Consider the following 25523-nt stretch of genomic DNA (forward strand, 5'->3'; position numbering starts at 1 on the left):
CTGGAATGCTCCCCGTGGCCCAGCCCATCCCGGTCCCACAGCCAGGTCCTGCCCCAGGGACACCACGGGGCCTGGCCAGCGAGGAACCAGCCGTGCTGCAGCTTCCCTGGTCCTTCCCTGCAGAGCCGGGGGTGATGGAGAGCACAGAGAGAGGAGTTTGCATGTGGGTTTGAGGCAAAGTTTTTCCTTGTTCAGGAGTCCTGTCCCACCCCTCCCACCCAACACCCCCCACTCCCAGTGACCGACACCACGGCACGGGACCACCAGTGCCCAGGAACAGGGGGGCCTCTGCAGGCTCAGACACGACTCCCACAGCCCAAACCTCGGAAATTCGGGATGATATCATCCAGGGGAACACAAAGCTCAGCCAACACAGCTCAGCATTGGCTGCCCCATCCCTGGAAGTGTCCAAGGGCAGGTTGGACAGGGCTTGGAGCAACCCAGGATAATGGACACTGGATGGGCTTTAAGGTCCCTTCCCACCCAAACCATTCCATGATCCTGTGGTTCTTCTAAGTCCTCACCACAGGAGCAAGATGTGCTTCACCCTTCCCTCCCCCCAGCTGTGTCACCAGCTCCAAAGGTGTCAGCTTGGCCAGGAGAGGGTGGGGGGGGTCACTTCAGAAACATTCAGTTACTTCAGACACATTAAATTATTTCAAAAATGTTCATTTCACACCACCGGTGATTTTCCAGCCTCATCCCTGCTTTGAATCACCATTAGCCGAGAGCTTCTCGCTGCCTCAGCGCAGAAATCACTGACAAATTTAGCAGTTTTGAAGCACCCTGAAACCCTTCGTGCTCCAAAGCCCTGCCTGGAGTCGCTGAGGTGGCTCCTTGCAAAGGCACCGGGCACGAGGCCACACAGCCTGCCCGGGGCCAGGAGCTCCTGCCAAGAGCGCTCGGTGCCGACGCCACAACCCCAAACAGCCGGAGCTGCTCCAGCAGAGGCCAACGAGGCCCAGCCCCAGCAGGTCACTAATGGAGCTCCTGGAATGGGGCAGGATCCACGTAGATCCACGTAGATCCACGTAACCCCGAGGCAGCCCCGCCACGGCCTGGGAAATGCCCTGTAAGATGTGGGAGCGATTGCATCAACCACCGGCTGAGCGGGGCCACGGGGTGGGACGGGCCCCATCCCAAGTGCCAAAGGTTGGACAGGGCTTGGAGCAACCTGGGCTAGTGGAAGGTGTCCCTGCCCGTGGCAGGACGTGGCACTGAGGGGGCTTTAAGGTCCCTTCCCACCCAAAGCATTCCATGATGCTCAGAGGTGTCCCGGACGGCCGGAGCACCGCTCAGCCCTCCTGTTCCCCGGGAGCCAACACCGGAGGGAGGGCAGAGCCGGGATGTTCCAGCTCCTCCCTCACGGAGGGCCGGAGAAGCTCTGGGGGATTAACAGGACAGGAATAAGGCCGGAGCAGGGACGGAGTCATCCCCACCCCAGAGCCCCCCCAGCCCCAGCACAGGGCTGGCCCAGAACAACACTGCGAGTGTCTGCCCCGGGACAATGCAGGCACTGTTCCCTCCTTACGTATTCCCGAAAGGAGCACCAAGAATGGCTTTGCTATGGAGGGGAACAAAAGGCCTGTGTGAGGGCTGGGGCTGTCCCGCTGCTCCGGCCACACCACGGCCCCACGGCTGCCTCTGGGGAAAGCCCACCCAGCCCAGGGTGAGAGAGGGGACAGCCCTTGTCCCCACACCTGGCCACGAGCAGTGTCCCCCTGGCACGGGGGGGGACAGCCCAGACCCCACCAGCACCAATGGTGGGTGCTGGCAGCTCCCTGTGCCACCCACCGGTGTGAGGAGGGACTTTGCTGCATTGTGTCCATGAATCCCAGAATCCCTGAGGTTGGAAAAGCCCTCCCAGCCCATGGATCCACCCTGGGCCCCATCCCCACCTTGGCCCCCAGCCCAGAGCACTGAGTGCCACGGCCAGGCCTTCCTGGGACACCTCCAGGGATGGGCACTCCAAACCTCCCTGGGCAGCCCCTGCCAAGGCCTCACCACCCTTTCCAGCAACAAATTCCTCCTGAGATGGCACTTACTGGAATCCCACTGTCCCCTCCGGCTGCCCCCAAGGCCACATCCCTGCTGTGGGCACAGGGACATGCCCCTGGCACAGGGACAGCACGGCAGGTGAGTGAATAATCCCAAGGAATAACAACCCAGCACAGCAGGTGAGTGAACAATCCCAAGGAATAACAACCCACTCGTGCTCCTCTCTCCAGGTTTTAGTGCAATTCCACGGGACAAGGCGCTTGGGCAGGGACAACACCCTTTCCCAGGCAGCAGGAACTCCAGGTGGCTGTGGGTGGGCAGGGCAGGATCAGGGTGACACCGACCCCTTCGGCTCTGCCAGCGGGCCTTGGATGGGATTCGGGGCAAAACTCTCTGCAAAGAGACAAGTCACACCGGGAACACCAACTCCTGTCCTGACCACAGCTAAAAAAAAGGGGGTAAATTAAGGCCAGGCAGCCTCATTCCGTGTTTAGTGATGGCCCCGGCGATGTGTGAGGACGTGCCTGACTCTGTAAACAGGCCGATAACGATCAGACACAAACAGCTCGGGCCGAAGCAGTGTCTGCATGCAATGCAATCCCAACCAGCTCCCGGCTGGAAACACTCCTTCCAGCCACCCAACGCTTCCCAGAGGAGGCAGAGCCCTCCACCCCGGGGTCACTCACTTCCAGTTACAACATCCTCGAGCAGACTCAGCGGGGATGGCACTGCCCGGCTGGCACGGGGTGCTGGGACCAGGGCACATTCCCAGCACGGCAATTCCAGGGCTCTCGTTCCCGGCAGGGCAATTCCGGCACTCCCACGTGAGGCTCTGGATGAGCCCCACGATGACGAGGTGTTTACAGGCAGTTAAATGAAGCAGGTGAAAGAGAGGACAGAGTTGATCCTCCTTGCAGGGCTCTCACTGCTCTGTCACACCAGCCCTGGCCCTGAGCTGTCATTATTCCTCAAACCTCTTCCTAATCCCTCTGAAATTAAGGATGAGAAGTGTCAGAGAGATCCCATCTCCCCTGGCTGTGTTGGACCCCCGGGGCAGCGCCAGGTACCCTGCCGGGACCTGGAGGTGCGGACTCACGGGATCGGGAATGCTGGCAAACCCCTCTGGCTGGAAAACCCCCGTGGGCCCGTGGAATGTGGGGTTCTCCCCTCTCCCACCGCCCCGGATCCCGCGGGAAGATCCACTCGGACGTCCCCACGCAGCGGATGCTGCTCCTGCCCACACACGGCGCTTTCGGGATGACACTCAACACACGCCCCAGCGGGTCAGGGAAGATCCCGGGATCTGGGAACGCTCGGTGAAGGAGGGAACAGCTCCCTGTGGAATCAGTCCTGCCCTGGCAGGGGGTGACAGATTTCCCACCGGCTCCAGCGGGGCTGCAGAGCGGACACGGCACATTCCCGTACGGAGCGGAGTCCCTGGCACAGCCCGGCTGTTCCTTGATCTGGTGCCAAGGGAGAGCTGTGTTTATCTTTAGAAACATTAAGGCAGAAGAGGAAGTAATTAAACAAAAAAAAAACCCGCCTGTTTCCGAGAGCTCGTCCCAGGAAAGCGCTGCGGGCCCGGAGGGGGCCTGGCAGCAGGACACGGATAAGGCTCCGCAGCTGCCACCGGAGCCACTGCTGGGACAGGAAACCTTCCACAAACCCCTGGGGTGACACGGCCCCAGGGCCCCCAAACCACCCCTCACACGGGGCTGGGCCCCACGGCTCTTCCAGCCCAGGGCTGGAGCCGGAGATCCCCTTGGAGGAGCCCTCCAGGAGAACTGTGACAAGCGGAGGGCCCAGGAGCTGCTTTAGGGGACCCCAGGTGACCTTTAAAGGTCCCTTCAGACCCCAAATCCTCTGGGATTCCATAAAAAACGTCCAGGTGACAGTGCCTGGGAGAAAGTGGGGTGGTTGTCCAAGGGGGTTCCTTCAAACCAAGAGGGACCAGGAGTGATCTGGAGAGATGGAAGCTGTGTGGAAACACGGAATCATTTAGGCTGGAAAATCCCTCTGAGCCCATCGAGTCCAACTCTCCCCCACCACTGCCAAGGCCACCACTGACCCCTGTCCCCAGGTGCCACATCCACAGGGTCTTTGAAATCCCCCCAGGGATGGGGACTCTGCCCTGCCCTGGGCAGCTGTGCCAGGGCTGGACAGCTCTTTCCAGAAGGAATTTTCCCAGTATCCAACCTGACCCTGCCCTGGTGCCTCCCTGCTGCTCAGGCTGGTGCCCACCATGGAGTTGACGGCCTCACACCCTGGGGCAGGGGATGAGTGGACACAGATCCCCCATCCCACTCCTGGAAGCACAGCATGGCTCTCCCTGACCCAAACCTCATGGAAAACAGCTTTGCCCAGCTCAGACTGCACAGCCTGGGTGGGTTTGGGACTGAAAATCCCAAATCAGTACAAAGCACAACTCAAAATTCATCATTTCAGTGAAAGTTCCTGGAGAATCCTGTTTGCCAGGTGGAATGGGGCTTTGGACAAGGGATGGAGGGACAGGACACAGGGAATGGCTTCCCAGTGCCAGAGGGCAGGGACAGATGGGATATTGGGAAGGAATTCCTGGCTGGGAGGGTGGGGAGGCCCTGGCCCAGGTTGCCCAGAGAAGCTGTGGCTGCCCCTGGATCCCTGGAAGTGTCCAAGGCCAGGTTGGATGGGGCTTGGAGCAACCTGGGCTGGTAGAAGGTGTCCCTGCCCATGGCAGGGGTGGGGCTGGATGGGCTTTAAGGTCCCTTCCTGCCCAACCCATTCCATGACTCTGACTCCATGCCCTGGCCTGGGGTGGGTGCTGTGGCTCAGTTCCCCGGGATGAGGATCCCAATGTCCATCCGGAGCTCCATGGTCGTGTCCGGCCGCGGCTCCGTGTGGTCAGAGCTGCTAAAAGCGTTTGGGGGAGGAACCTCTTCTATTTTTACCTGATGCCAAATTCCAGTTGCTTCCCAGGGGAGCCATCACCCCCCTGCACTGGCACCCCGGGGCATAATTACAGGGCTACCAACATTTACCCACGGCCTAAAAACAGCCCGGGCTGCTCCCACAGCCTCTCCTGCCCTGGGAACCCACTGATCCCTTGGGATCCCCCTCCCACAGCCCCTCCTGCCCTGGGAACCCACTGATCCCTTGGGATCCCCCTCCCACAGCCCCTCCTGCCCTGGGAACCCACTGATCCCTTGGGATCCCCCTCCCACAGCCCCTCCTGCCCTGGGAACCCACTGATCCCTCAGGACCCCCCTCCCACAGCCCCTCCTGCCCTGGGAACCCACTGATCCCTCAGGACCCCCCTCCCACAGCCCCTCCTGCCCTGGGAACCCACTGATCCCTCAGGACCCCCCTCCCACAGCCCCTCCTGCCCTGGGAACCCACTGATCCCTTGGGATCCCCCTCCCACAGCCCCTCCTGCCCTGGGGGGTCCCAGCCTGCCCCAGCTCTGGCTGTTCCCTTCCACCCTTGCTGCTGGGATCCCTCCCATGCCAGGCTGGCACTGCCACCCACCCACCTCATTAATTACTGCCTCTTCCTTAATCAGCACCTTTAGGCCTCTTTTCCAGTCATCCAGAGCATTTTCCCATTAGGCATCACCTTTTAAACTCATTTCCAACACATTTCCCAGAGCACATGAGCAGAGCAGAGGGAAAAGGGCCCCAGGAGGGACAGGATGGAGCTGGGAGGGAGCAGGATGTGTTTGATGGTGGGTCCTGACAACCAGCTGGGGGGGAAACTGCAGGGAAAAACATGTGGGAATTATGGAATGGTTTAGGTTGGAAAGGACCTTAAAGCCCATCCAGTGCCACCCCTGCCATGGGCAGGGACACCTTCCACCAGCCCAGGTTGCTCCAACCTGGCCTTAGACACTTCCAGGGATCCAGAGGCAGCCACAGATGCTCTGGACAACCTGTGCCACCCTCCCAGCCAGCAATTCCTTCCCAATATCCCATCTCTCCCTGTCCTCTGGCACTGGGAAGCCATTCCCTGTGTCCTGTCCCTCCATCCCTTGTCCCCAGTCCCTCTCCAGCTCTCCTGGAGCCCCTTTAGGCCCTGCAAGGGGCTCTCAGCTCTCCCTGGAGCCTTCTCTTCTCCAGGGGAACCCCCCCAGCTCTCCCAGCCTGGCTCCAGAGCAGAGCTGTTCCCAACTGGCAAACACATGCAGAGGGACAGCAGGAGCAAGATCCAGCCCCAGACACAGCAGAGAATGGAACCAGCTTCAATTCCAGGACAAAAGGGCTCAGTGCCAGCCCCTCTCCTGTCTGTGCCAGGCAGTTCCCTGCAGGGCAGCCAAGGACAGAGGGAAACCCCAAAAATCCAAATCCCAGCCCGGGCTGTTCCTCACGGATCACACACGGGTGCCCAAGTCCCTCCCCACTCCATCCTGCCAGGGAAGAAGGAATGATCTAAGCACTGGCTCAGTTTGTCTCGACCCCACAGAGATCATTTCCACCCAGAGCCTGCCAGGATCAACATCTCCCACAGCCGCAGAAGGAGCTTTTGTTCCCAGTGTCCCACTCAGGAGGCGGCTGAAGGGCCGGAGCTGCCACTGGAGTGTGGTACATCCAGAGGGGAAACTGGGCAGGGAGGGACAACAACACAAACTGCCAGATCTGGGATACAGGAGTGGGAATCAGGTCAGATTCCACAGGGGCCTCAGCCGGGTCGGCAGCGCTGGAGCTACCAAGGGACTCCTGTTGAGTGCTGGAATGGAGGAAATGATCCCAACATTCTCCAACTCCCCAACAGGAGGAGGGGGAAGGGGGGTTGGGGGTCAGGCTCTGTTCCCAGGGAACAAGGGACAGGACAAGAGGAAACGGCCTCAAGTTGTACCAGAGGAGGGTCAGGAAAATTCCTCCTGGAAAGGGTGGTCAGGCATTGGAAGGGGCTGCCCAGGGCAGGGGGGAGTCCCCATCCCTGGAGGGATTTCCAAGCCCTGTGGATGTGGCACTTGGGGACATGGTCAGTGGTGGCCTTGGCAGAGCTGGGGACGGTTGGACCCAATGGTTGAACCCAATGGCTTTTCCAACCTTACTGATTCCATGATTCTGTGAACACAGGGGAACAGCCCTCTGAGATCACTGAGTCCAGCGACTCCAAACCTCCCTGGGCAGCCCCTGCCAAGGCCTCACCACCCTTTCCAGCAACAAATTCCTCCTCAGCCCCAACCTGACCCTCCCCTGGCCCAGCCTGAGGCCGTTTCCCCTTGGCCTGTCCCTTGTTCCCTGGCAGCAGAGCCCGACCCCCCCCAGCTCCCCCCTCCTGGCAGGGACTTGCAGAGCCAGAAGGTCCCCCCTGAGCCTCCTTTGCTCCAGGATGAGCCCCCCCAGCTCCCTCGGCCGCTCCTCACAGGATTTGTGCTGCAGAAGGGAATCCCCTCGGTGAGGGAGGACCCTCCCCAGGGATGTGACTGTCCCAGGGCAGTGGGAAGGGTGCAGTAGGAGCGAGGCAGCTCCCACAGGAACCTCTCAGAGTGAGCCAGCCCAGCCCAGAGGGGGAAGGGGCTGATGCCAAGGGGAACTGAAACCCCATCAAACTGATCACAGACTGCTCCAGGGTGGGGAAGTGATTCTCCCCCTCGAGCCTTCAGCTTCCTCCTCGGCATTTCCCCGCCAGCCAGGGGAAGTTCTGAGCAGGTGAAGCCCATTGTGGTTCCAGGGCAGCAGCTCCTGTCCCACAGAGCACCAGCAGTGCCGGGACACAGAGTTTCCCTCCAACCTGACCCCACAGCCTGGAGAGGAGCCATGCCCTGACCCCACAGCCTGGAGAGGAGCCATGCCCTGATCCCACAGCCTGGAGAGGAGCCGTGCCATGATCCCACAGCCTGGAGAGGAGCCATGCCCTGCCCAGGCCTGGGAATGCTGACCCCTGCTACCCCAAATCCCACCCCTGCTGCCCCCAAATCCCACGGCACAGGGAGACAGAGCCCAGCCACAGTCCCACTCCTGCCCCCGTGACCCGGGATGGCTTCTCACCTCTAATCCTTGGGAATGAGCAGGGAGATGGGAATCCCAGCGCCACCAGCCCTGAGCACAGCCAGGGGATTACTGGGATTAGCCTGTCCCTGGCAGCTCCTGCTACAGCTCCTGACCGACCCCACCAACAGCCAGATCCCCCAAACCCAGCTCGCCCTCCACACACAGATTATCTGGGAAGTGTGCAGGAGGTCAGGGAGGTGGGCAGGGATGGCACCGGCACCAGAGGAGAGGCCCTTCCCCCAGAGGGGGGTGGGCACTGAACAGGGAATTCCCCCCAGGGAACAGGCACGGCTCCGAGGCACAGGGGGGGATTGCTGGGGTATCCTGGGCAGGGCCAGGGGCTGGACTGGATGGTCCTTGGGGGTCCCTGACAGTTCAGGATATTCCAGGCACCTGGAGCTGCTCCCAGCCCAATCCCAAGCCCAGTCCCAGCTGCCGACCCCGCTCGGCTCCGGCTGTGCCAGGAGCTGGGACCGGTGATCCCAGGCTGGCTCCTGAGGATCAGCAGGGCATGAGGCTCTTCCCGGATTATCCCAGGGATTTTAGCTAAAGACAGGAGACTTAGATGGGATATGGGGAAGGAATTCCTGGCTGGGAGGGTGGGGAGGCCCTGGCCCAGGTTGCCCAGAGAAGCTGTGGCTGCCCCTGGATCCCTGGAAGTGTCCAAGGCCAGGCTGGATGGAGCTGGAGAGACCTGGGACAGTGGAAAGTGTCCCTGCCCGTGGCAAGGTGTGACTGGGTGGTGTTGAAGTTCCCACCCAAAGCATTCCATGATTCCCTGAACCCGAGGCACATCCGGCACCCCTGTCGGTGGCAGAGGCTCTGTGTGCCGGGAAGGACAAGGAAACACTGCTCAGATCCTGACGGGAAGGGAGCACAAACCTCCTCCTCCTCCACCCAAAACCAACAGAGCCGGGGCAGGTCCCACAGTCCCAGGGTGGCTCCACACCTGGGTACCTCCCTACAGGTGGATCCTGGAGAGCAGAGGACAAGGCTGGAAAACTTCCACATGCCTTGAGGAGCTCCCCCATCTCCACAAGCCTAAAATCCCACACTTCAAAAAAGAACTCAACTGAAATCCTTGGATAAGTCCCCAGCCCTGGAGGTGTCCCAGGAAGGCCTGGCCGTGGCACTCAGTGCTCTGGGCTGGGGGCCAAGGTGGGGATGGGGCCCAGGGTGGATCCATGGGCTGGGAGGGCTTTTCCAGCCTCAGGAATTCCACGATTCTGTGAATCCCTGGATCCAGCTCAGCACCACGAGCTCCTGCCATGCTCTGCACCCACACAGGATGGCTGGCAGGGCCCGTGTCTGACTGGTGCCCTGTGCCAGGCACACAATCCAGAAACTCCAGGAACAGCCACAACATCACATTTTCATTCCTTAAGGCAGGAAGAGCTGGCCCAGCCTCTGGAGAACATGTGAGGATGGGCACAAACCCCGGGAGTCCCAGCCCAGGGTGACATTTGCTGCTCATGCCAGGGCTCAGCCCCCGGGAGGGGGAACACTGTGCTCTCAGGGGAAGGGACAGCAGAGAATTCCCCATCCCAAAAGGAGCAGAGGAGAACTCCAGCTGGAGCAGGAGTGCACTTCACTGAGATGCCTGGCACATTCCACACTCCACACACACGGAGCTTCCAGCCCTGGAATAACTGCTCAGACTTGAGGTGGCAAACGTTCATCCCTGCTGCTGTTCTGCCAGAAAAACTGAGAATCATGGAATCGTGGAATGGTTTGGGATGGGAGGGACCTTAGAGACCATGTTTTCCAACCCCCTGCCATGGGCAGGGACACCTTCCACCAGCCCAGGTTGCTCCAGCCCCATCCAACCTGGCCTTGGACACTTCCAGGGATCCAGGGGCAGCCACAGCTTCTCTGGGCAACCTGGGCCAGAACCTCCCCACCCTCCCAGCCAGCAGTTCCTTCCCAATATCCCATCTGACCCTGCCCTCTGGCACTGGGAAGCCATTCCCTGTGTCCTGTCCCTCCATCCCTTGTCCCCAGTCCCTCTCCAGCTCTCCTGGAGCCCCTTTAGGCCCTGCAAGGGGCTCTCAGCTCTCCCTGGAGCCTTCTCTTCAGAACACTGATCATGGCACAGCCGCCCCTCTGCCCCCAAACAGCTTCACTTCCACCACAGCCAGACCCCGGTCTCCCAAAAAGGCAGAAAACCTTGGAATCTGACCCAGCTAAATTCCATCTATGGTGCAGGCTTAGGTTTTTCCAAAACCTCAACCAAGTGAGTGACCCCCCGTTCAGCCACAGGGATGGAAAACATCGCCCGGGACTCACCAAGCTGGACAAAAAACAACCCTGACAACGTTCAACAGCCAAACAAACAACCCCAAACCCGACACACGGAGAGTCGTGTGAGCGCAAAACCAACTCAGGCACCACCAAAGGTCACAGAGAAACGAGTAACAAACCAATTAAAAATATAAATAGAGTCGGAATTAGCGATAAATTTGAGAGAACCACAGAAAATTCCAACGTGTTCTCCAACATCAGCTTCCTGTCCCGCTCGGATTTTCAGGAATACTGAGCAATATTCGCAATGACCTCGTCCCACTGGGGATTTTGGACAACACAGCCCGGACAGCTGGTTCCAGACAGACCAATCCCGGGGAAAAACACCCAAAAGACCAAAAAAAAAAAAACCACATCAAGGGCCAGGAAAGTTGGAAAATACATCTTGAGTATTCCAAACTTGGCCCTGGATCAAGGCAAAGCTAAACCGAGCCGGCTGCGCGGACAGAGCCCAGGAGGAAGGACGTGAGGGACCCCTCGCGCACCCCCCGAGCCCCCCCGGGGCAGGAACGGCCTCGGCAGCTCCAAAGGAGCTCAGGGAGACACACAGAGCTCGGGATAATCCCACTGGAGGGCCGGGATGTGTGTGGGCACACGGGGCTGGGGATAAATCCCACAGACAAATCCCAGGCCTGCACGGGACCGGCCTTCCAGCCCCGCTGGGAACACGAGGAGTCCTGCTGGAACCCCCAGGGATGGGAATGCATGGTTTATCCCAACAGACTGGAGGAAAACAGGTTGGCCCAAAGGTGACTCCGGTGAAGTCAGGCCCCAGAGGGATTTGGCTCCTGCCAGAGCCAAAATCCCCGTGCCCAGGTGGTTTGGGTGCTCAGAAAGGGACTCCCACTCCGGAGGCCCAGGATGGGAATATTTGCACCATCTGGGAAGTCACCAATGGGAACAACGCCCCAAATCAGACCCAAAGCTGTCCAAAATGAGACATGGAGCAGTGGAACAGCACTGGAGGAGCCCACTGCCTGCCCATTCCCCACATCCCACCCAGCCCAGGCTAGAGCAGGAGCTGGGATGAGCCCACCACCTCCCCATTCCCCACATCCCACAGCAGAGCCAGAGCTGGGATGAACCCACCACCTCCGTGTCTCTCCCTCCAGACCTGGGGAGGAGAGTCCACGTTTTCCAGCAAGCATTTCTGGGAAGAGATCCAAGAGCTGTGAGCAGCTTCCTACTCTCCCTGCTCCTCCAGAGCCCCTTCCTCATCCTCCTTTTTCCCAACGCCGGGGCAAGGAGACAGGATTTTGCTTTTGGGGTGGTACACGACGACACTCCCATCTCATCCCCCTTTTTCCAAGCTCTTTCCAGCCACCCCAGCACATGGAAAATTCCATGCACCCCAAAGTCCTCATGGGCTGGGATGAAGTGGCAGAGCCAAGCAAAATAATGCAAAATAATCACATTGAAATGATTTCAGAGACTGAGAACGGGAAGGCTGAACAGGGAAGCCATTCCCTGTGTCCTGTCCCTCGACTCCTTGTCCCCAGTCCCTCTCCAGCTCTCCTGGAGCCCCTTCAGGCCCTGCAAGGGGCTCTCAGCTCTCCCTGGAGCCTTCTCTTCTCCAGGGGAACCCCCCCAGCTCTCCCAGCCTGGCTCCAGCCCCGTCCCCTCTGGCAGTGCAGCCGAGGGGAAACCAGCCCAGAGATGAGCTCGCTGTGTCAGTGACACAGGTGACACTGCCACCATCCCCCAGACGAGCTCTAAAGGGCTCAGGAGGACTTATCCCAGGTTATCCCAGGAATTCCTGTGTGCCAACATCCCAGCTCTGCTCCCAACACTCGCACCTGGTGCTGCAGGGATGTTTCCACACCTTTGAGGCCCCGGATCCCTCCTGCCCCTGAGGCAACACGGAGAGGCAGCAGATCCCCCTGGACACTGCCAGGGAGCTCTGGGGAAGGGGTTGGAGCAGCAGGCGGGGCTGAGGGAGCTGGGGGGACTCATCCTGGAGCAAAGGAGGCTCAGGGGGGACCTTCTGGCTCTGCAAGTCCCTGACAGGAGGGGGGAGCCAGGGGGGGTCGGGCTCTGCTGCCAGGGAACAAGGGACAGGCCAAGGGGAAACGGCCTCAGGCTGTGCCAGGGGAGGGTCAGGTTGGGGCTGAGGAGGAATTTGTTGCTGGAAAGGGTGGTGAGGCCTTGGCAGGGGCTGCCGAGGGCAGGGATGGACTCCCCATCCCTGGAGGGACTTCAAAGCCCTGTGGATGTGGCACTTGGGGACGTGGGTCAGGGGTGGCCTTGGCAGTGCTGGGGAGGGTTGGACTCGATGGGCTCCAAGGGCTTTTCCAAACAATTCTGTGATTCCATTAAAAACAACCAACCAACCAGACAAACAAATGACCTGCACGAGGGGGCTCAGGTGCAGCTGCTGGAGTCAGGTGAGGGACAGCAGGGACACAGCAGGGACACAGCAGGGACACAGCAGGGACACAGCAGGGACACACCCCCAGGGCAGCTCCACACCAGGGCAGCTCCTCACTGTGCCTACACAAGGGTCCCCCGTGCTCAGCAAACCCCGACTGCCCCTCCACCCACTCCTGACCTTTGTTTGTAGTGACAACATCCTGGGAGGGTGGGCAGGCCCTGGCACAGGGTGCCCAGAGAAGCTGTGGCTGCCCCTGGATCCCTGGAAGTGTCCAAGGCCAGGTTGGAGCAACCTGGGCCAGTGGAAGGTGTCCCTGCCCATGGCAGGGGTGGCACTGGATGGGCTTTAAGGTCCCTTCCCACCCAGCCCATTCCAGGATTCCATGACACTGTTCTCCTGAGGGGGCTGTGACCCTGGCAGGAGCAATCCAGAGCCCCTCTCCCCCCTCTCTGGGGGTCCCTGACCAGGGCTGACCCCCCCCAGCCCCTCCCACACTCCCCATCCCAGCACCACCTCCAGCCCCTCTGTCTCAGCCGGCCGCCAGGAAACCCCGGCAAATCCCGGGATTTACTTGGGCGCCGGCAGTGTCTCCATCTGGCAAAGATCTGCAGATCCCACAGCAGCCTTGCCCCCCCAGCTGGAAGGGCACAGGGAAGGGGTCCCAAGCCTGACACAGCAGTTGGGGACACCTCAGCAAGTCCCCAGGGTGCTGCCCTGGGGAGCCACAGGTGCCCTTCCTGCCCTTCCCTTCCCTTGCCTCCCCAGGAATTCTGTCCTGTCACCTCCATCCTTCCCCACCGCTTTTGGGGTCCCCATCCTCGCTCTCCCCACGGTGCCATGCTTCTCCTGGAGCAGGGAAGCAGAGCAGATGTGCTGCCTTCCCAGGAATGTGCAGCATTCCCGGGAATCACAGACCAGTTGGGGTTAAATTCCTCAATTAAACCTTTAACAAGGACGTGTTCACTTCCCATGGGCTGCCAACACCAGGACAAGCACTGGCACTGTTCTGGGGCAGGTGGGGTTGTTTGGAGGGTTTGAATTTGGGGGGGGTTGGGGGTTTTCTGTTTGTTTCAATAACTCCACGAGGATGTTTTTCCTCCTGGAGCTGCATCCAGGGCTCCCACTGGGTCACAGGCAGCCCTTCACCTCCCAAACTGAAACTGCCTCCTTGGGCAGGACTTCCAACCCCACAGCCCCAAAGCACCCAATCCATCACCCCCCATCTCCCAGTCCCACATCCCTGCAGGCCCCACCCGAGAACGAGCCCCAGGCCCTCTCCAGACCTCCCTCCTCAGAATTCCCTTCTCCCTTTGCACTCCACAGCTCACAAACACCTCCCAAACCCACGGGGTGTGAAGGAAAGTGGCGCCTTTTATGGTGAAAGCCAGAGAATCCAGGCTGGAGGAGCTGCCCCCAGCCCACCATCACTCCTCCCTTCCTCAGCTCCCAGCTGCTCCCTCAGCTTCCCACCGCGCTTCCTACGGCCTGCGGAGCCGGGAACAGCTTTCCCCCAGCCGTGACTCAGAGGATCCCAGCCCCTGTGCCTGTCTCATGACTTCTCCCCACCGGGCTCCCGTGGCTGCGTTCCCGGCGCTGCCGATTCATCCCCGCGTGCCCAGGGGGTCTGGGATGACAGATCACACTCCTCCTCCTTGGCCCGGCGCCACCCGGATCCCTCGTGGGCACAGGGATACAGGGATGCTTGGGAAGGGCCTTCAGGGAAAAAGGAGCCGCTTTTTCTCGGGGGAAAACTCCTCTGAAAAGGCCAAGATCATAATCAGGGAACCGTGGGATGGTTTGGGTGGGAAGGGACCTTAAAGCCCATCCAGTGCCACACCTTCCACTAGCCCAGGTTGCTCCAAGCCCTATCCAACCTGGCCTTGGACACTTCCAGGGATAGGGACTAGTGAAGGAGCTCAAGCAGCTCTTGGAGCTGCTCCTTGAACAGCTCCTTCTGAGCAGACACAAAACCCAAACACCTCAAGCTCGTGCACCAGCATTTAAAAAACCTGCAGAATCCAAACATCCTCGATGGAGAGGAATTTCCAAGAGATGTAACACTCGTGGAAGGTCCTCGTGTGACACGAGAGTTGTCAAGAAAAATTCAGGTCAAAAGAATAACCAAGCAGAAGAATCAACACTCCCACCCTCTGCTGAAGGGGACGGGGAAGTGACTCCATCGCCAGGACTTGGGGAGGGAAAAGGAAAACAGGGATGGCACGAAGAGAGGGAAACTGCGTGGATGCAGATCATGTGTGACACGAGCAGAGCAGCCTCCAAACGTGGCCAAAACCTGCCCAAATAGGGAGGGAAAGAATATACGAAGTGAAAACATGGATCTGAGTCAGGAGAACCGAGAGGAACCCAGAGAGGCCGAAGCCAGAGAGGGAGGAACACGAAGTTTAATAAGTTTAATTGAGAAGTCCCCCAAGGAGAGTCCCGCTCTGCTGGGAAGGGAGGAGCCAGGTTAGGAGAGACAGGGAACGGCTTTGGGACACCCCAGGATTGTCTGCAGGGCCACTGTCCCCCTCTGCTCCACCGGGCAGGGCCCCCTGGCTCCACCCTCCTGTCAGGGACTTGGAGAGAGCAGGAATTGTACAGACCTCCTTCCTCAGCTTTCCCAACGTCACCGGGGGATTCTCATCCCTGCAATTCCTGACACATCACCAGACAGGACATTTCAGCTCCTGCAGGTAATTCCTGCAGGGATCAGCTGGGATCTCACTCCTCCCATGAGGAAGGAGTCGGCACAGTCCATCCCTGGTCCCACACACCGTCTGACCTCCTTCCTGACCGGGAGCCGAGCTCGCCCTTATCCCGTCCAGGAGCTTAGCCCTCTCCTTTCTGATCACCTGCCTGTCCACAGGAAGCTGTGCTGTGCCAGCCCAGCAGCTTCCCAGCACCCTGCTGGCTCCCAAGGGCTCATCCCCTCCGTCCCGGAGGATGTGTGAAGCCACGAGAGCCACGGCTGTGCTCATCCCTAAATCCAGCCCGTGACACGGCCAGAGCCGGAGCGGCTCCGGCGGGAGAGGCTGAAGTGAACAATTGTCCTTGGCTCCATCCAAACAGAGCTGCTGTGTTCCAGGGAGGGCAGGACAGTGTTCCCACAGCTGTGCCCCACCCCTGTGCCCCCACAGCCCCTGGAGTGCCCCGGCCATGCAGGAGGGATGGCTGGGATTGGGGTGGCTGGAGCAGCATCGCCTGCCGGGGTTCAGGCTCCTTCCCTCCCCTGGGAGAGGTGCATTCCCAACTTCACCCCAGTGAAGGACACAGCTGAAAACCCCACAGGAGATAACCACACACCTGGCACTTCCCATCCTGCCTGGAATTCACTGCAGGGTTTTCCAGGTCTCACTTAACAGGTGCATGTCTGGGTTCCCAAACACTGGATGTGTGACTGCAGGTATTTAAACCAAAACCCCAAAGATTAGGGCAAGGGGCCTAAAGGGAGGGCAGAGGTTTTTCCCACCCTAAAAGAGCAACATTACCAGAGTTTTGGAGTGGAGCTGACTTGGAATCACGGAATTGTTTGGGATGGAAAAGGCCTCTGAGCCCATCAAATCCAAGTTCCCCAGCACTGCCAAAGCCACCCCAACCCATGTCCCCACCTTGTCACATCCACATAGCTTGGAAATCCTTCCAGGGATGGGGACACTACCACTGCCCTGGCAGCTGTGCCAGGGCTGGAAAGCCCTTTCCAGGAAGGAATTTTCCCAGGAACCTCCCCTGGCACAGCCTGAGGCCGTTCCCTCTCCTCCTGTCCCTTGTTCCCTGGGAGCAGAGCCCGACCCTCCCGGCTCCCCCCTCCTGGCAGGGACTTGCAGAGCCAGAAGGTCCCCCCTGAGCCTCATTTGCTCCAGGCTGAGCCCCCCCCAGCTCCCTCAGCCCCTCCTGTTGCTCCAGACCCTTCCCTTCCCTGCACTTGAGGCCTTGGAGGCTCTCAGGAGGCTGTTGTTGCTCCCCTCTGGCTGCAGAGCTGAGCCCCCGGAGCCCCCCAGGCTGAGATTCCTGGGCTCAGGAGCTGGGTGAGCCTGGGCAGGGTGATTTGTGCCCAGCCCCAGTCCTGCCCCCAGCCCCTGCCCGGGCAGGGTGTGACTGTGTCAGACTGAGAAGAGCCTTATCTGGGCCATCAGCACAGCTCAGAGCTCGGCGCTGGGAGGAAGACGCTGCACAGCACCCGGAGAAGCTGCTTTGCTCCACTTCCTCCAGCTACCCACAAAAACACCTCTGCTGCAGACACGCAGCCACGCTCCGCTCTTCCTCCCCAAAAACCCCCCTGCTGCATCATCTCCATCCCACAGAGCCCAGAGACACAAAAATAACGTGCAAGACGCTCCCGACCCCGGTGACGAGGCAGCCGGAGCTGCCAAACGTGCGGCTGCTCCCGGCAAAGGGACACGTGGCACTTTGAGCCGCTCCAGCAACAAAAAAACACTGGAATTGGTGCGGGAGGAGGGGAGAGGGAGGGCCCTCACTGCTGCTTTCCACAGGCCCCGACCTCCATCCACTGCCTGCTCCCAAAAACCAGGCCCCCAACCCTCTCAGAGGGTCCCCAAATCCTCTCAGGGGGTCCCACCGGTCCCCCGACCCACTCAGAGGGTCCCACCAGTCACCAAATTCTCTCAGAGGGTCCCACCAGTCCCCAAACCCACCAGGCCTCCCCTGGGACCAGCTGCCAACCTGGAAAGGACAACCATGCTCTGGATATGGGAAAGGCACATTCCTAGGAGCAGGAATTCCCTGCCCTGAGGCCTGCAGGCTCCCAGAGCTCTGCTCTGCCACAACAGGAGTATTCAGTGGTCAGGAAGGTCGGAGCCACAGAGAGGAGCAGACACCAGATCCTGGGGAGAGGGGGAAGAAAAGCACCCCCAGCTCATCCCTCCGATCCCCCGGATCAGCCCCTGATCCCCCAGGGATCACAGGGAACCACACCCAAGGGGGTTTGGGGTTAACTCCTCCTCCTGCAGCCCAGGAAGCTCCAGGGCACGTTTTTACCTCAGGCCAAGTGAGGTTTGTTTGTGTTTTTAGCATCCATAAAACCACAGCTGCCGCCCCAGCGCTGGGAATGGCAAACGGGACTTGCCGCACGGAAAGGCTCCGGATTCGGGGACCAACACGAGCTGGGGTGTGAGAGACCAGAGAGAAACTGGCTGAATTCTCACTGGCAGCAAATAAAATATTACAAAAGGGTCAAGAATCTGTTTGCAACACCTGGTTTAGGTCAGTGCTTCCTCCTCACCCACCTTCCCAAAGCAGTGACACGGGTGTTACACACCAGGAACACCGGCCACGGACACAGCAGCAGGAACTTCAGGCAAGGAGATCCAGCCAGACATGGGAATGTTCCCTCCAAAGGGGGAGAAACCTTCCCAATATTCAATCTAAAGAGCTGTCCAGCCTTGGCACAGCTGCCAGGGCAGGGAGGAGTCCCCATCCCTGGAGGGATTTCAAAGCCCCGTGGATGTGGCACTTGGGGACACGGGGCAGGGGTGGCCTTGGCAGAGCTGGGAATGGTTGGACTCGATGGGCTCTGAGGCATTTTCCAACACAATCCTCTGGTGATTCCAAGATCCACCTCTCCTGTTCCCCCTGGGTGAAGCTGGAAGGGCTCAGCCCCAGCACAGACGGGCCCTGCTGGACTGACCCCTGTCCACCAGAGCTGGGCTGGCACAGGGAAGCTCCAAATCCCTGCCACCAGCAGGTATCCAACTCCTGGGACCTGTCCTGGAGCATAGGGAGCTGCTCTGCACAGACAGGGGTTCAAAGAGAAGGTGGACAAGTATTAATGGAGCATTTGGGATTGGAGGAGCCACAGCTGGAAGCAGCTGGATGCTGTGGGGGCTGGTAGGAGAGGGGTGACCCTTTCCATAGGTATCCAGTGGCTGCACAGAGAATCCTGGAATCATGGAGTGATTTGGGATGGGAGGGACCTTAAAGCCCATCCACTGCCACCCCTGCCATGGGCAGGGACACCTTCCACCAGCCCAGGTTGCTCCAAGCCCCGTCCAACCTGGTCTTGGACACTTCCAGGGATCCAGGGGCAGCCACAGCTTCTCTGGGCAACCTGGGCCAGGGCCTCCCCACCCTCCCAGCCAGCAATTCCTTCCCAATATCCCATCTATCCCTGCCCTCTGGCACTGGGAAGCCATTCCCTGTGTCCTGTCCCTCCATCCCTTGTCCCCAGTCCCTCTCCAGCTCTCCTGGAGCCCCTTCAGGCCCTGCAAGGGGCTCTCAGCTCTCCCTGGAGCCTTCTCTTCTCCAGGCTGAACAATCCCAATTGTCCCAGCCATTCCTCATAGGAGAGATGCTCCATCTCTCCACTCATCTCCACAGCCTCCTCTGGACCTCTCCTTGCCACCTCCTCACCTTCCCAGCAGCCAGGAGCAGCTCTGCACGTGGCACAGCCATTCCCATCCACTCTCTGCCTCTCCAAATATTGACCCAGCAAACAGCTCCATCCCTGGTGCCAACCCCGGGTGGCTTTTCCTCGGGGGGGCTTTGCCGGTCCCCGGAGCCTGGGCTGAGTCACACCCATGAGTCACTGGCCACAGCACAGGGGTGACACGGCCACCTCCCCCCTCCCCCGGGGCTCCCGCGGCACCAGGGGCTGCAAATCCACCCCAAACACGGGCGGGGCAGCAGCAGGAGGAGCCCTGAGAGCCCTGCCCTGCCCAGAGCATCCACTGCAGCTTCTCCCCCCGGGAACCAGATCCAGGGAGAGCCCGAGGAGCTGCTCTCACCCCAGACATGTCCCCGCTCCTCACAGTGCCCCCCAAAACCTGCCACCTCACAGAGCAGCTGCCTGTGACAGGGAGCCCACAGAGGGCAGAGGGGCCGTGCCCCAGCCCCAGGCATGGGGGAGCTGTTCCAGCAGGGCACCACAGACATGGTGCCAGGCGTGGAAATGGGAAACCACTGTGGCCTCCCGGCTCCAGGAAACCTGGGAGCAGCCTCAGCACCACCCACCCCCACAGCAGCACCTGCCCGGGCTCTCGGGCCTGGGCATGGAGCAGAGAGAGCAGCAGGAATTGCAGAGTCATGGAGTGGGAAGGGACCTTTAAGCCCATCCAGTGCCACCCCCTGCCATGGGCAGGGACACCTTCCACCAGCCCAGGTTGCTCCAACCTGGCCTTGGACACTTCCAGGGATCCAGGGGTAGCCACAGCTTCTCTGGGCAACCTGTGCCAGGGCCTCCCCACCCTCCCAGCCAGGAATTCCTTCCCAATCTCCCATCTGACCCTGCCCTCTGGCAGCTTAAATCCCCCAGGAGAACCTCAGAGGGTTGGTCAGACTCTGGAGCAGCCTGTGAGTGCTGGGGCCAGGATGGGCTGGGACACGGGCACAGCAGTGGATCCTCAGTGGCTCATCCAGAAACGCACGGATCTGAAATCCCTGGATTTTGTTTGTTTGAGTCCTAATTCCCCCAGGAAGAGGCCGTGCCTGTCCAGTGCTCCCTATCCTAAACAAGGCCTCCAGCCACGTTAAACACCACTTGGAATCAAGCTGTCCTGGACTCCCAGGCCAGGGGGGATGCACAGAGAAAACCCCTCGGATCCCGAGGCAAAAGCCAGCACAATCCCAGCTCTGGAAAGCTGTCATTCCCTTGGATCCTGGGGCAGAAGCCAGCACAATCCCAGCTCTGGAAAGCTGTCATTCCCTTGGATCCCGAGGCAAAAGCCAGCACAATCCCAGCTCTGGAAAGCTGTCATCTGTCTGCAGCATCGGGAAGAGCCAAGAGAATTAAAAACATCCATTTACAGAGAATAATGTGCACAATCACCACACAGCCAAACAGACACCGGCAGGAAGGGATCCCATTCCCACTGCTGGGAGCGTTCAGCTCCACACATTTAGCTCCACACTTTTCCCTGGAGCCCCTCTCCCCCCGGGCTGGCTGTAGGGCACAGCTGAGGGACACAGGGACATTGGTGACAGGTTGTCCCCTGGTGTGCCCCGGACACGTCCCCAGGCCCCCGTGGCTCCAGGCAGCCCGTGCAGGCAGAGGAGCCTGGCCAGGCCGGGAGCAGAGTGGCTGCACAGCCCCAGCCACACATCCAGAGGGTTAAAGAGCCCTGCTCTGCTGCCTCCAGAGCAGCAGGACGTGGTCACAGCCCTGCACCACAGCCCCGCTCACGGGGGGCTGGGCCCCTCCAGGAAGGCAAAGCTCCACCCCAGGAAGCCCCTTGGACATGCCAGGGTCCCCCAGCAGCACCCAGTGCCCCCCTGACCCCCTGGCTGTGCTGAAAAACCTCCCTCCCGCTCCAGCCCGGCTCTACTTTCGGTTTTGATCCCACAAAGTGTGCTGAGCCACGAGAACATCCCATGGGGACAGGCTGGGAGAGGAGACAGGGCTCCAGTGCATAACGGGGCTCCAGGAGAGCTGGAGAGGGACTGGGGACAAGGGATGGAGGGACAGGACACAGGGAATGGCTTCCCACTGCCAGAGGGCAGGGATGGATGGGATATGGGGAAGGAATTGCTGGCTGGGAGGGTGGGGAGGACCTGGCCTAGGTTGCCCAGAGAAGCTGTGGCTGCCCCTGGATCCCTGGAAGTGTCCAAGGCCAGGTTGGATGGGGCTTGGAGCAACCTGGGCTGGTGGAAGGTGTCCCTGCCCATGGCAGGGGGTGGCACTGGATGAGCTTTAAGGTCCTTTCCCACCCAAATCATCCTGGGATTCCACCTCTGGAGATGCTGCAGAGCCACCTCAGGTCCCACCACCCACCAGACCTTCCCCTTTCCCAGCCCCCACTGCAAACATGGCCCTGCCCGACCACGATCCCCCCTGGCACACAACCCCTGGGCTCAGCACCGGGGCTGCACTGAGGGGCCCCTCCAGCCCCTGTGCAGCTCAACCCCCCCCATTTCCCCCAATTCCTCAGCCTGGTTTTGTTTACAGGTGGTGGGGAGATGCCCACCCTGGTGCAGCCCCTTGCCCCATCCTGGCACAGCCCCCTGCCCTATATGGGCACACCATCCTGCCCCATCCTGGCACACCATCCTGCCCCATCCTGGCACACCATCCTGCCCCATCCTGGCACAGCCCCCTGCCCATCCTGTCACAGCCCCCTGCCCATCTTGGCACACCACCATGCCCCATCCTGGCACACCATCCTGCCCCATCCTGGCACACCATCCTGCCCCATCCTGGCACACCATCCTGCCCCATCCTGGCACACCATCGTGCCCAGCCCACGGCCCTGCAGGACCAACCCAAGCTGTACAGCAATTAGTCACCGGCAGATGAGCGGCTGCCCTTCCTCCCACGTTATCTCAGCTGGGAGGGGGAGCAGGAAAACAGAGCAGTGCTCAGGGAGAGCTGCCACAGTGGGCCCAAAAACCACAGGAGCAGAGTGGGTCCATCTCTGCACCCCTGGGGACAGGCCCTGGGGCTTGGCACATCCCTGGGGACACAGGAGAGCTTGGACACCTCCCAGCTGGGAGGGGAAGGGCTTTGCTTGGGCTGTCACTGCCCAGGACAGAGGATGATGTGACTCCTGGAGCCTCAGCCCGGAGAGGTGAGTGCCATCCCAGCAGTGAGGAGGCTTGGGCTGGTGTTCTGGACCTGTCCCCTCCCTTCCCATGGCATCCTGGACCCATCCCCTCCCCACCACATCCTGGATCCATCCCCTCCCTGCAGAGGGGAGTTAAGCCCAAAATAAAGTCAATAAGGAGGAAATAACCCAAAATAAAGAGGAACACGATTCACTAAGTGTGAACTCTTCCCTTCCCACTGTCTGGAATCATGGAATGGTTTGGGTGGGAAGGGACCTTAAAGCCCATCCAGCCCCACCCCTGCCATGGGCAGGGACACCTTCCACCAGCCCAGGTTGCTCCAAGCCCTGTCCAATCCAACCTGGCCTTGGACACTTCCAGGGATCCAGGGGCAGCCACAGCTTCTCTGAGCAACTGTGCCAGGGCCTCCCCACCCTCCCAGCCAGCAATTCCCTCCCAAAACGCAGCCTAAACCTCCTCTCTTTCTTTTGGTCCACTGCAGCCACCACTTCACCTCACAGCATCATCCCTCTCCCCCAAAAAAGTCCCCAGCGACCCCAGGCACACGTGGGGCATTTGTTGTTCCCTCAGAAACGCAGGTTTTGGGTATCAAGACAAGGAAAACCAGGCTGAAGGAACTCTGGGTCCGAGGAACCCCAGGTCCCTCCACCCCACCAGACACCAACCCCTCCAAACCACCAGGAGGAGGAGAGGAGATGAGGAAGGAGGGGCAGGAGGAAACGCTCAGAGGAAGCACTTGGAAGCAAAGCAAAGGGGGTACAAGTGCCCGGCACGGCCCCAGCCCCGCACTCGCTCCTGACAGGACACGGAATCCATTCCCAGGTGGAACAGCCACCCCCCACAGCCCTCCCACCACAGGGATGGGCCCACCCCAGGGTGCCAGGGAGAGCAGCTCCTGCCCATCCCGATGCCAAGGGACGTTGGGACACTGAGGGGAAACATTAATAATAATAATAATAATAATCCAGCACATGATCAGAAACCCCTCAGAGAACCCCAAGCTCTGGTCCAGCCCTCCAGGTCTCCAGCATTCCCGCGCTCCCCACGGCTCCTGCTTTCCAGAGGGAACCCCCGGATGCCCTGGAGGGTGCTGGGATCCCCATGGAGCACTGCAAACCCCGGGATGTGACCCAAGCCCAGCCTCCCCAGCAGCCCACGACAGCCAAACCCTGGGCAGAGCGAGGATTCCCCTCCCAGCTCCAAGCACAGGCCTGGAACAGCCCCAGCCCACGGCTGCTCCGCCTGGGAACGTGCCAGGTGGGAAGGGATGCTCAGGGGGCAGTTCTGCAACAAATCCTGGTCTGGGGTCACTTCACCTCCTTTAGGACACCCCCAAAGCTCATTTTAACCAAAAGCTGTCGGGGGCAGGATGGCACAAGGAAATACAAGGGACAGAGGTCCCCAGGTCCCAGACAAGGGACACCCCACGACCAAACCCACCAATGACAGCAGCTGAGGGAGAGAAGGGAAGTGGGAGAGGACACAGGGATGAGGTGCCCGACACATGTGGGGGTCAAGAGCCGCTGGGGCACCGGGCTGGGCACGGGGACCTGCCTGGGGGGGCTGTGGATCCCAGGGGAACAGGGCTGGGAGCATCCCGGAGGGATGTGGATATCCGAGGGGAGCGGGACTGGGAGCACAACACCCTGTCCAAGGGGCTGTGGATGCCCGGGGCAGCGGGGCCGGGAGCCCCCCCGAGGGGCAGCAGTGCCCGCCCTCCGCCCCCAGGCCCAGCCGATGTTTCCGGAGCGGTGACAGCTCGGCGACAGCGGGGGAGGGCGGGGGGAGCAGCCTCTGAAAACACCGAGAACCCGCCGAACCGGGCGAGGGGAGCTCCCGCGGGGTCTGCGGAGAGGGGCTGCACGGGGGGCTCGGGGCCGGGCCGGGGGCGGGGGCTGAGCGCTGCCGGCCCGGCACCGGCCCCAGAGCCCCGGGTCAGCCCCGCACCCCCGGGCTGGGCAGACCCCGCATCCCCGGCCCGACCCCTGCGCTCCCGGGCCGGGCAGACCCCGCACCTCCGACCAGACCCCGCGCTCCTGGGCCGGTCCCGCAGACCCGGCCCGGGCTCTCCCCGCATCCCCGACCGCGCAGCCTCGGCCCGGCCCCGCACCCCCGACCCGGCACCGCCGCCCCAGGCGGCCCCGCGCGGGCCCGGCCCCCCCGCCGCCGCCGCCACCGCCGCCGCCACCGCCGCGTCCCCGCGCCGCTCACCGCGCTTGCCGGGATCGTATCCCACGAGCACGAAGTAGTCGGCCAGGCGGGCCATGGCGGGCGCGCCCCGGGCCGGACCCGGGCCCGCGCTGGGCCCCGCTCGGCTCCTCAGGGCGCCGCCGCCCGCCCGCGCCCACCGCCCGCCGCCGCCGCCATCTTGGCCCCGCGCGCACCGCGCCTGCGCCGCCGCCCGCCGCCGCCGGGGGCGGGCCGCGGCGCCCCATTGGCTGCGGGAGGGAAGAGCCGCGCGTTCCATTGGCTGAGGGCGGGATGGGCGGGGCCAGAAGGGGCGGGGGCGGGGCCGGGCGCGGGGCTTCCCCGGAGGGGGCGGGGGGATCCCTCGGGGGGCGGGGACGGGGGTGCAGGGACCCCCCAGGTGTGCCGAGATCCCCCAGATGTGCACGGACAGGGCTGCGGGGACCCCCCAGATGTGCCGGGACCCCCCAGATGTGCACGGACAGGGGTGCGGGGACCCCCCAGGTGTGCCGGGATCCCCCAGATGTGCACGGACAGGGGTGCGGGGACCCCCAGATGTGCCAGGACCCCCCAGATGTGCACGGACAGGGGTGCAGGGCCCCCCCAGATGTGCCGGGACCCCCCAGGTGTGCACGGACAGGGCTGCGGGGCCCCCCCGTGTGTGCACAGACAGGGGTGTGGGGACCCCTTAGATGCGCCCGGACACCTCAGGTGTGTGCGTGGATTCGTGTGCGCGGGGAACCCCCCGGTGAGGGAGGAGCCCCCCAGGTGTGAGGGGACGCCCCCCCGGTGCGTGCACACGCGTGTGCAGGGACCCCTCAGCTGTGCATGATCCCCGATTCCCCACAGCCCCCCGGGAATCACCCCACAGGTGAGGACCCCCCCCAAGAGGCAAAGAAGCACCCCCGCAGCTGTGCAACCCCCCACCGGGCCGGGACCCTGCACATGATGCCCCCATCCCATGGGGTCCCAGCACCCACACGGTGGGGGCTGTGCAGCCCCTCCCTGCCCGGACAGCCAGACATGCTGTGGGGGTCGGGTTGGGGGGCCCATGGGGATGCAGTGCCCAGGCCGGTGCCCTCCGGGGCGGCTGGAGCCGGGATCAGCCTTTGGAGAGCAGGAGCGGCCCCGATGCCAATGGGCAGCACGTGTCCAATGGGCGCCAGTTCCCCCGGGCACTG

At 61.5% G+C, this 25523-nt stretch overlaps 1 protein-coding gene across 6 annotated transcripts in view; it reads right to left on the minus strand.

Moving 5' to 3' along the window:
• SBF1 (SET binding factor 1) overlaps positions 1 to 24432 on the minus strand; it is a 62177-nt gene extending 37745 nt beyond the window's left edge. For all 6 annotated transcript variants that reach the window (XM_032688084.1, XM_032688082.1, XM_032688079.1 and 3 more), the window contains exon 1: positions 24367 to 24432. In XM_032688084.1, the coding sequence (XP_032543975.1) occupies positions 24367 to 24421 (55 nt within the window). In that variant the 5' untranslated portion in view covers positions 24422 to 24432. The remainder of the gene's footprint in view (positions 1 to 24366) is intronic.
• Between the last annotated feature and the right edge of the window lie 1091 nt (positions 24433 to 25523).

This window comes from Chiroxiphia lanceolata, chromosome 5, assembly GCF_009829145.1.
Source record: "Chiroxiphia lanceolata isolate bChiLan1 chromosome 5, bChiLan1.pri, whole genome shotgun sequence".
In the NCBI taxonomy this organism is placed as follows: domain Eukaryota; kingdom Metazoa; phylum Chordata; class Aves; order Passeriformes; family Pipridae; genus Chiroxiphia; species Chiroxiphia lanceolata.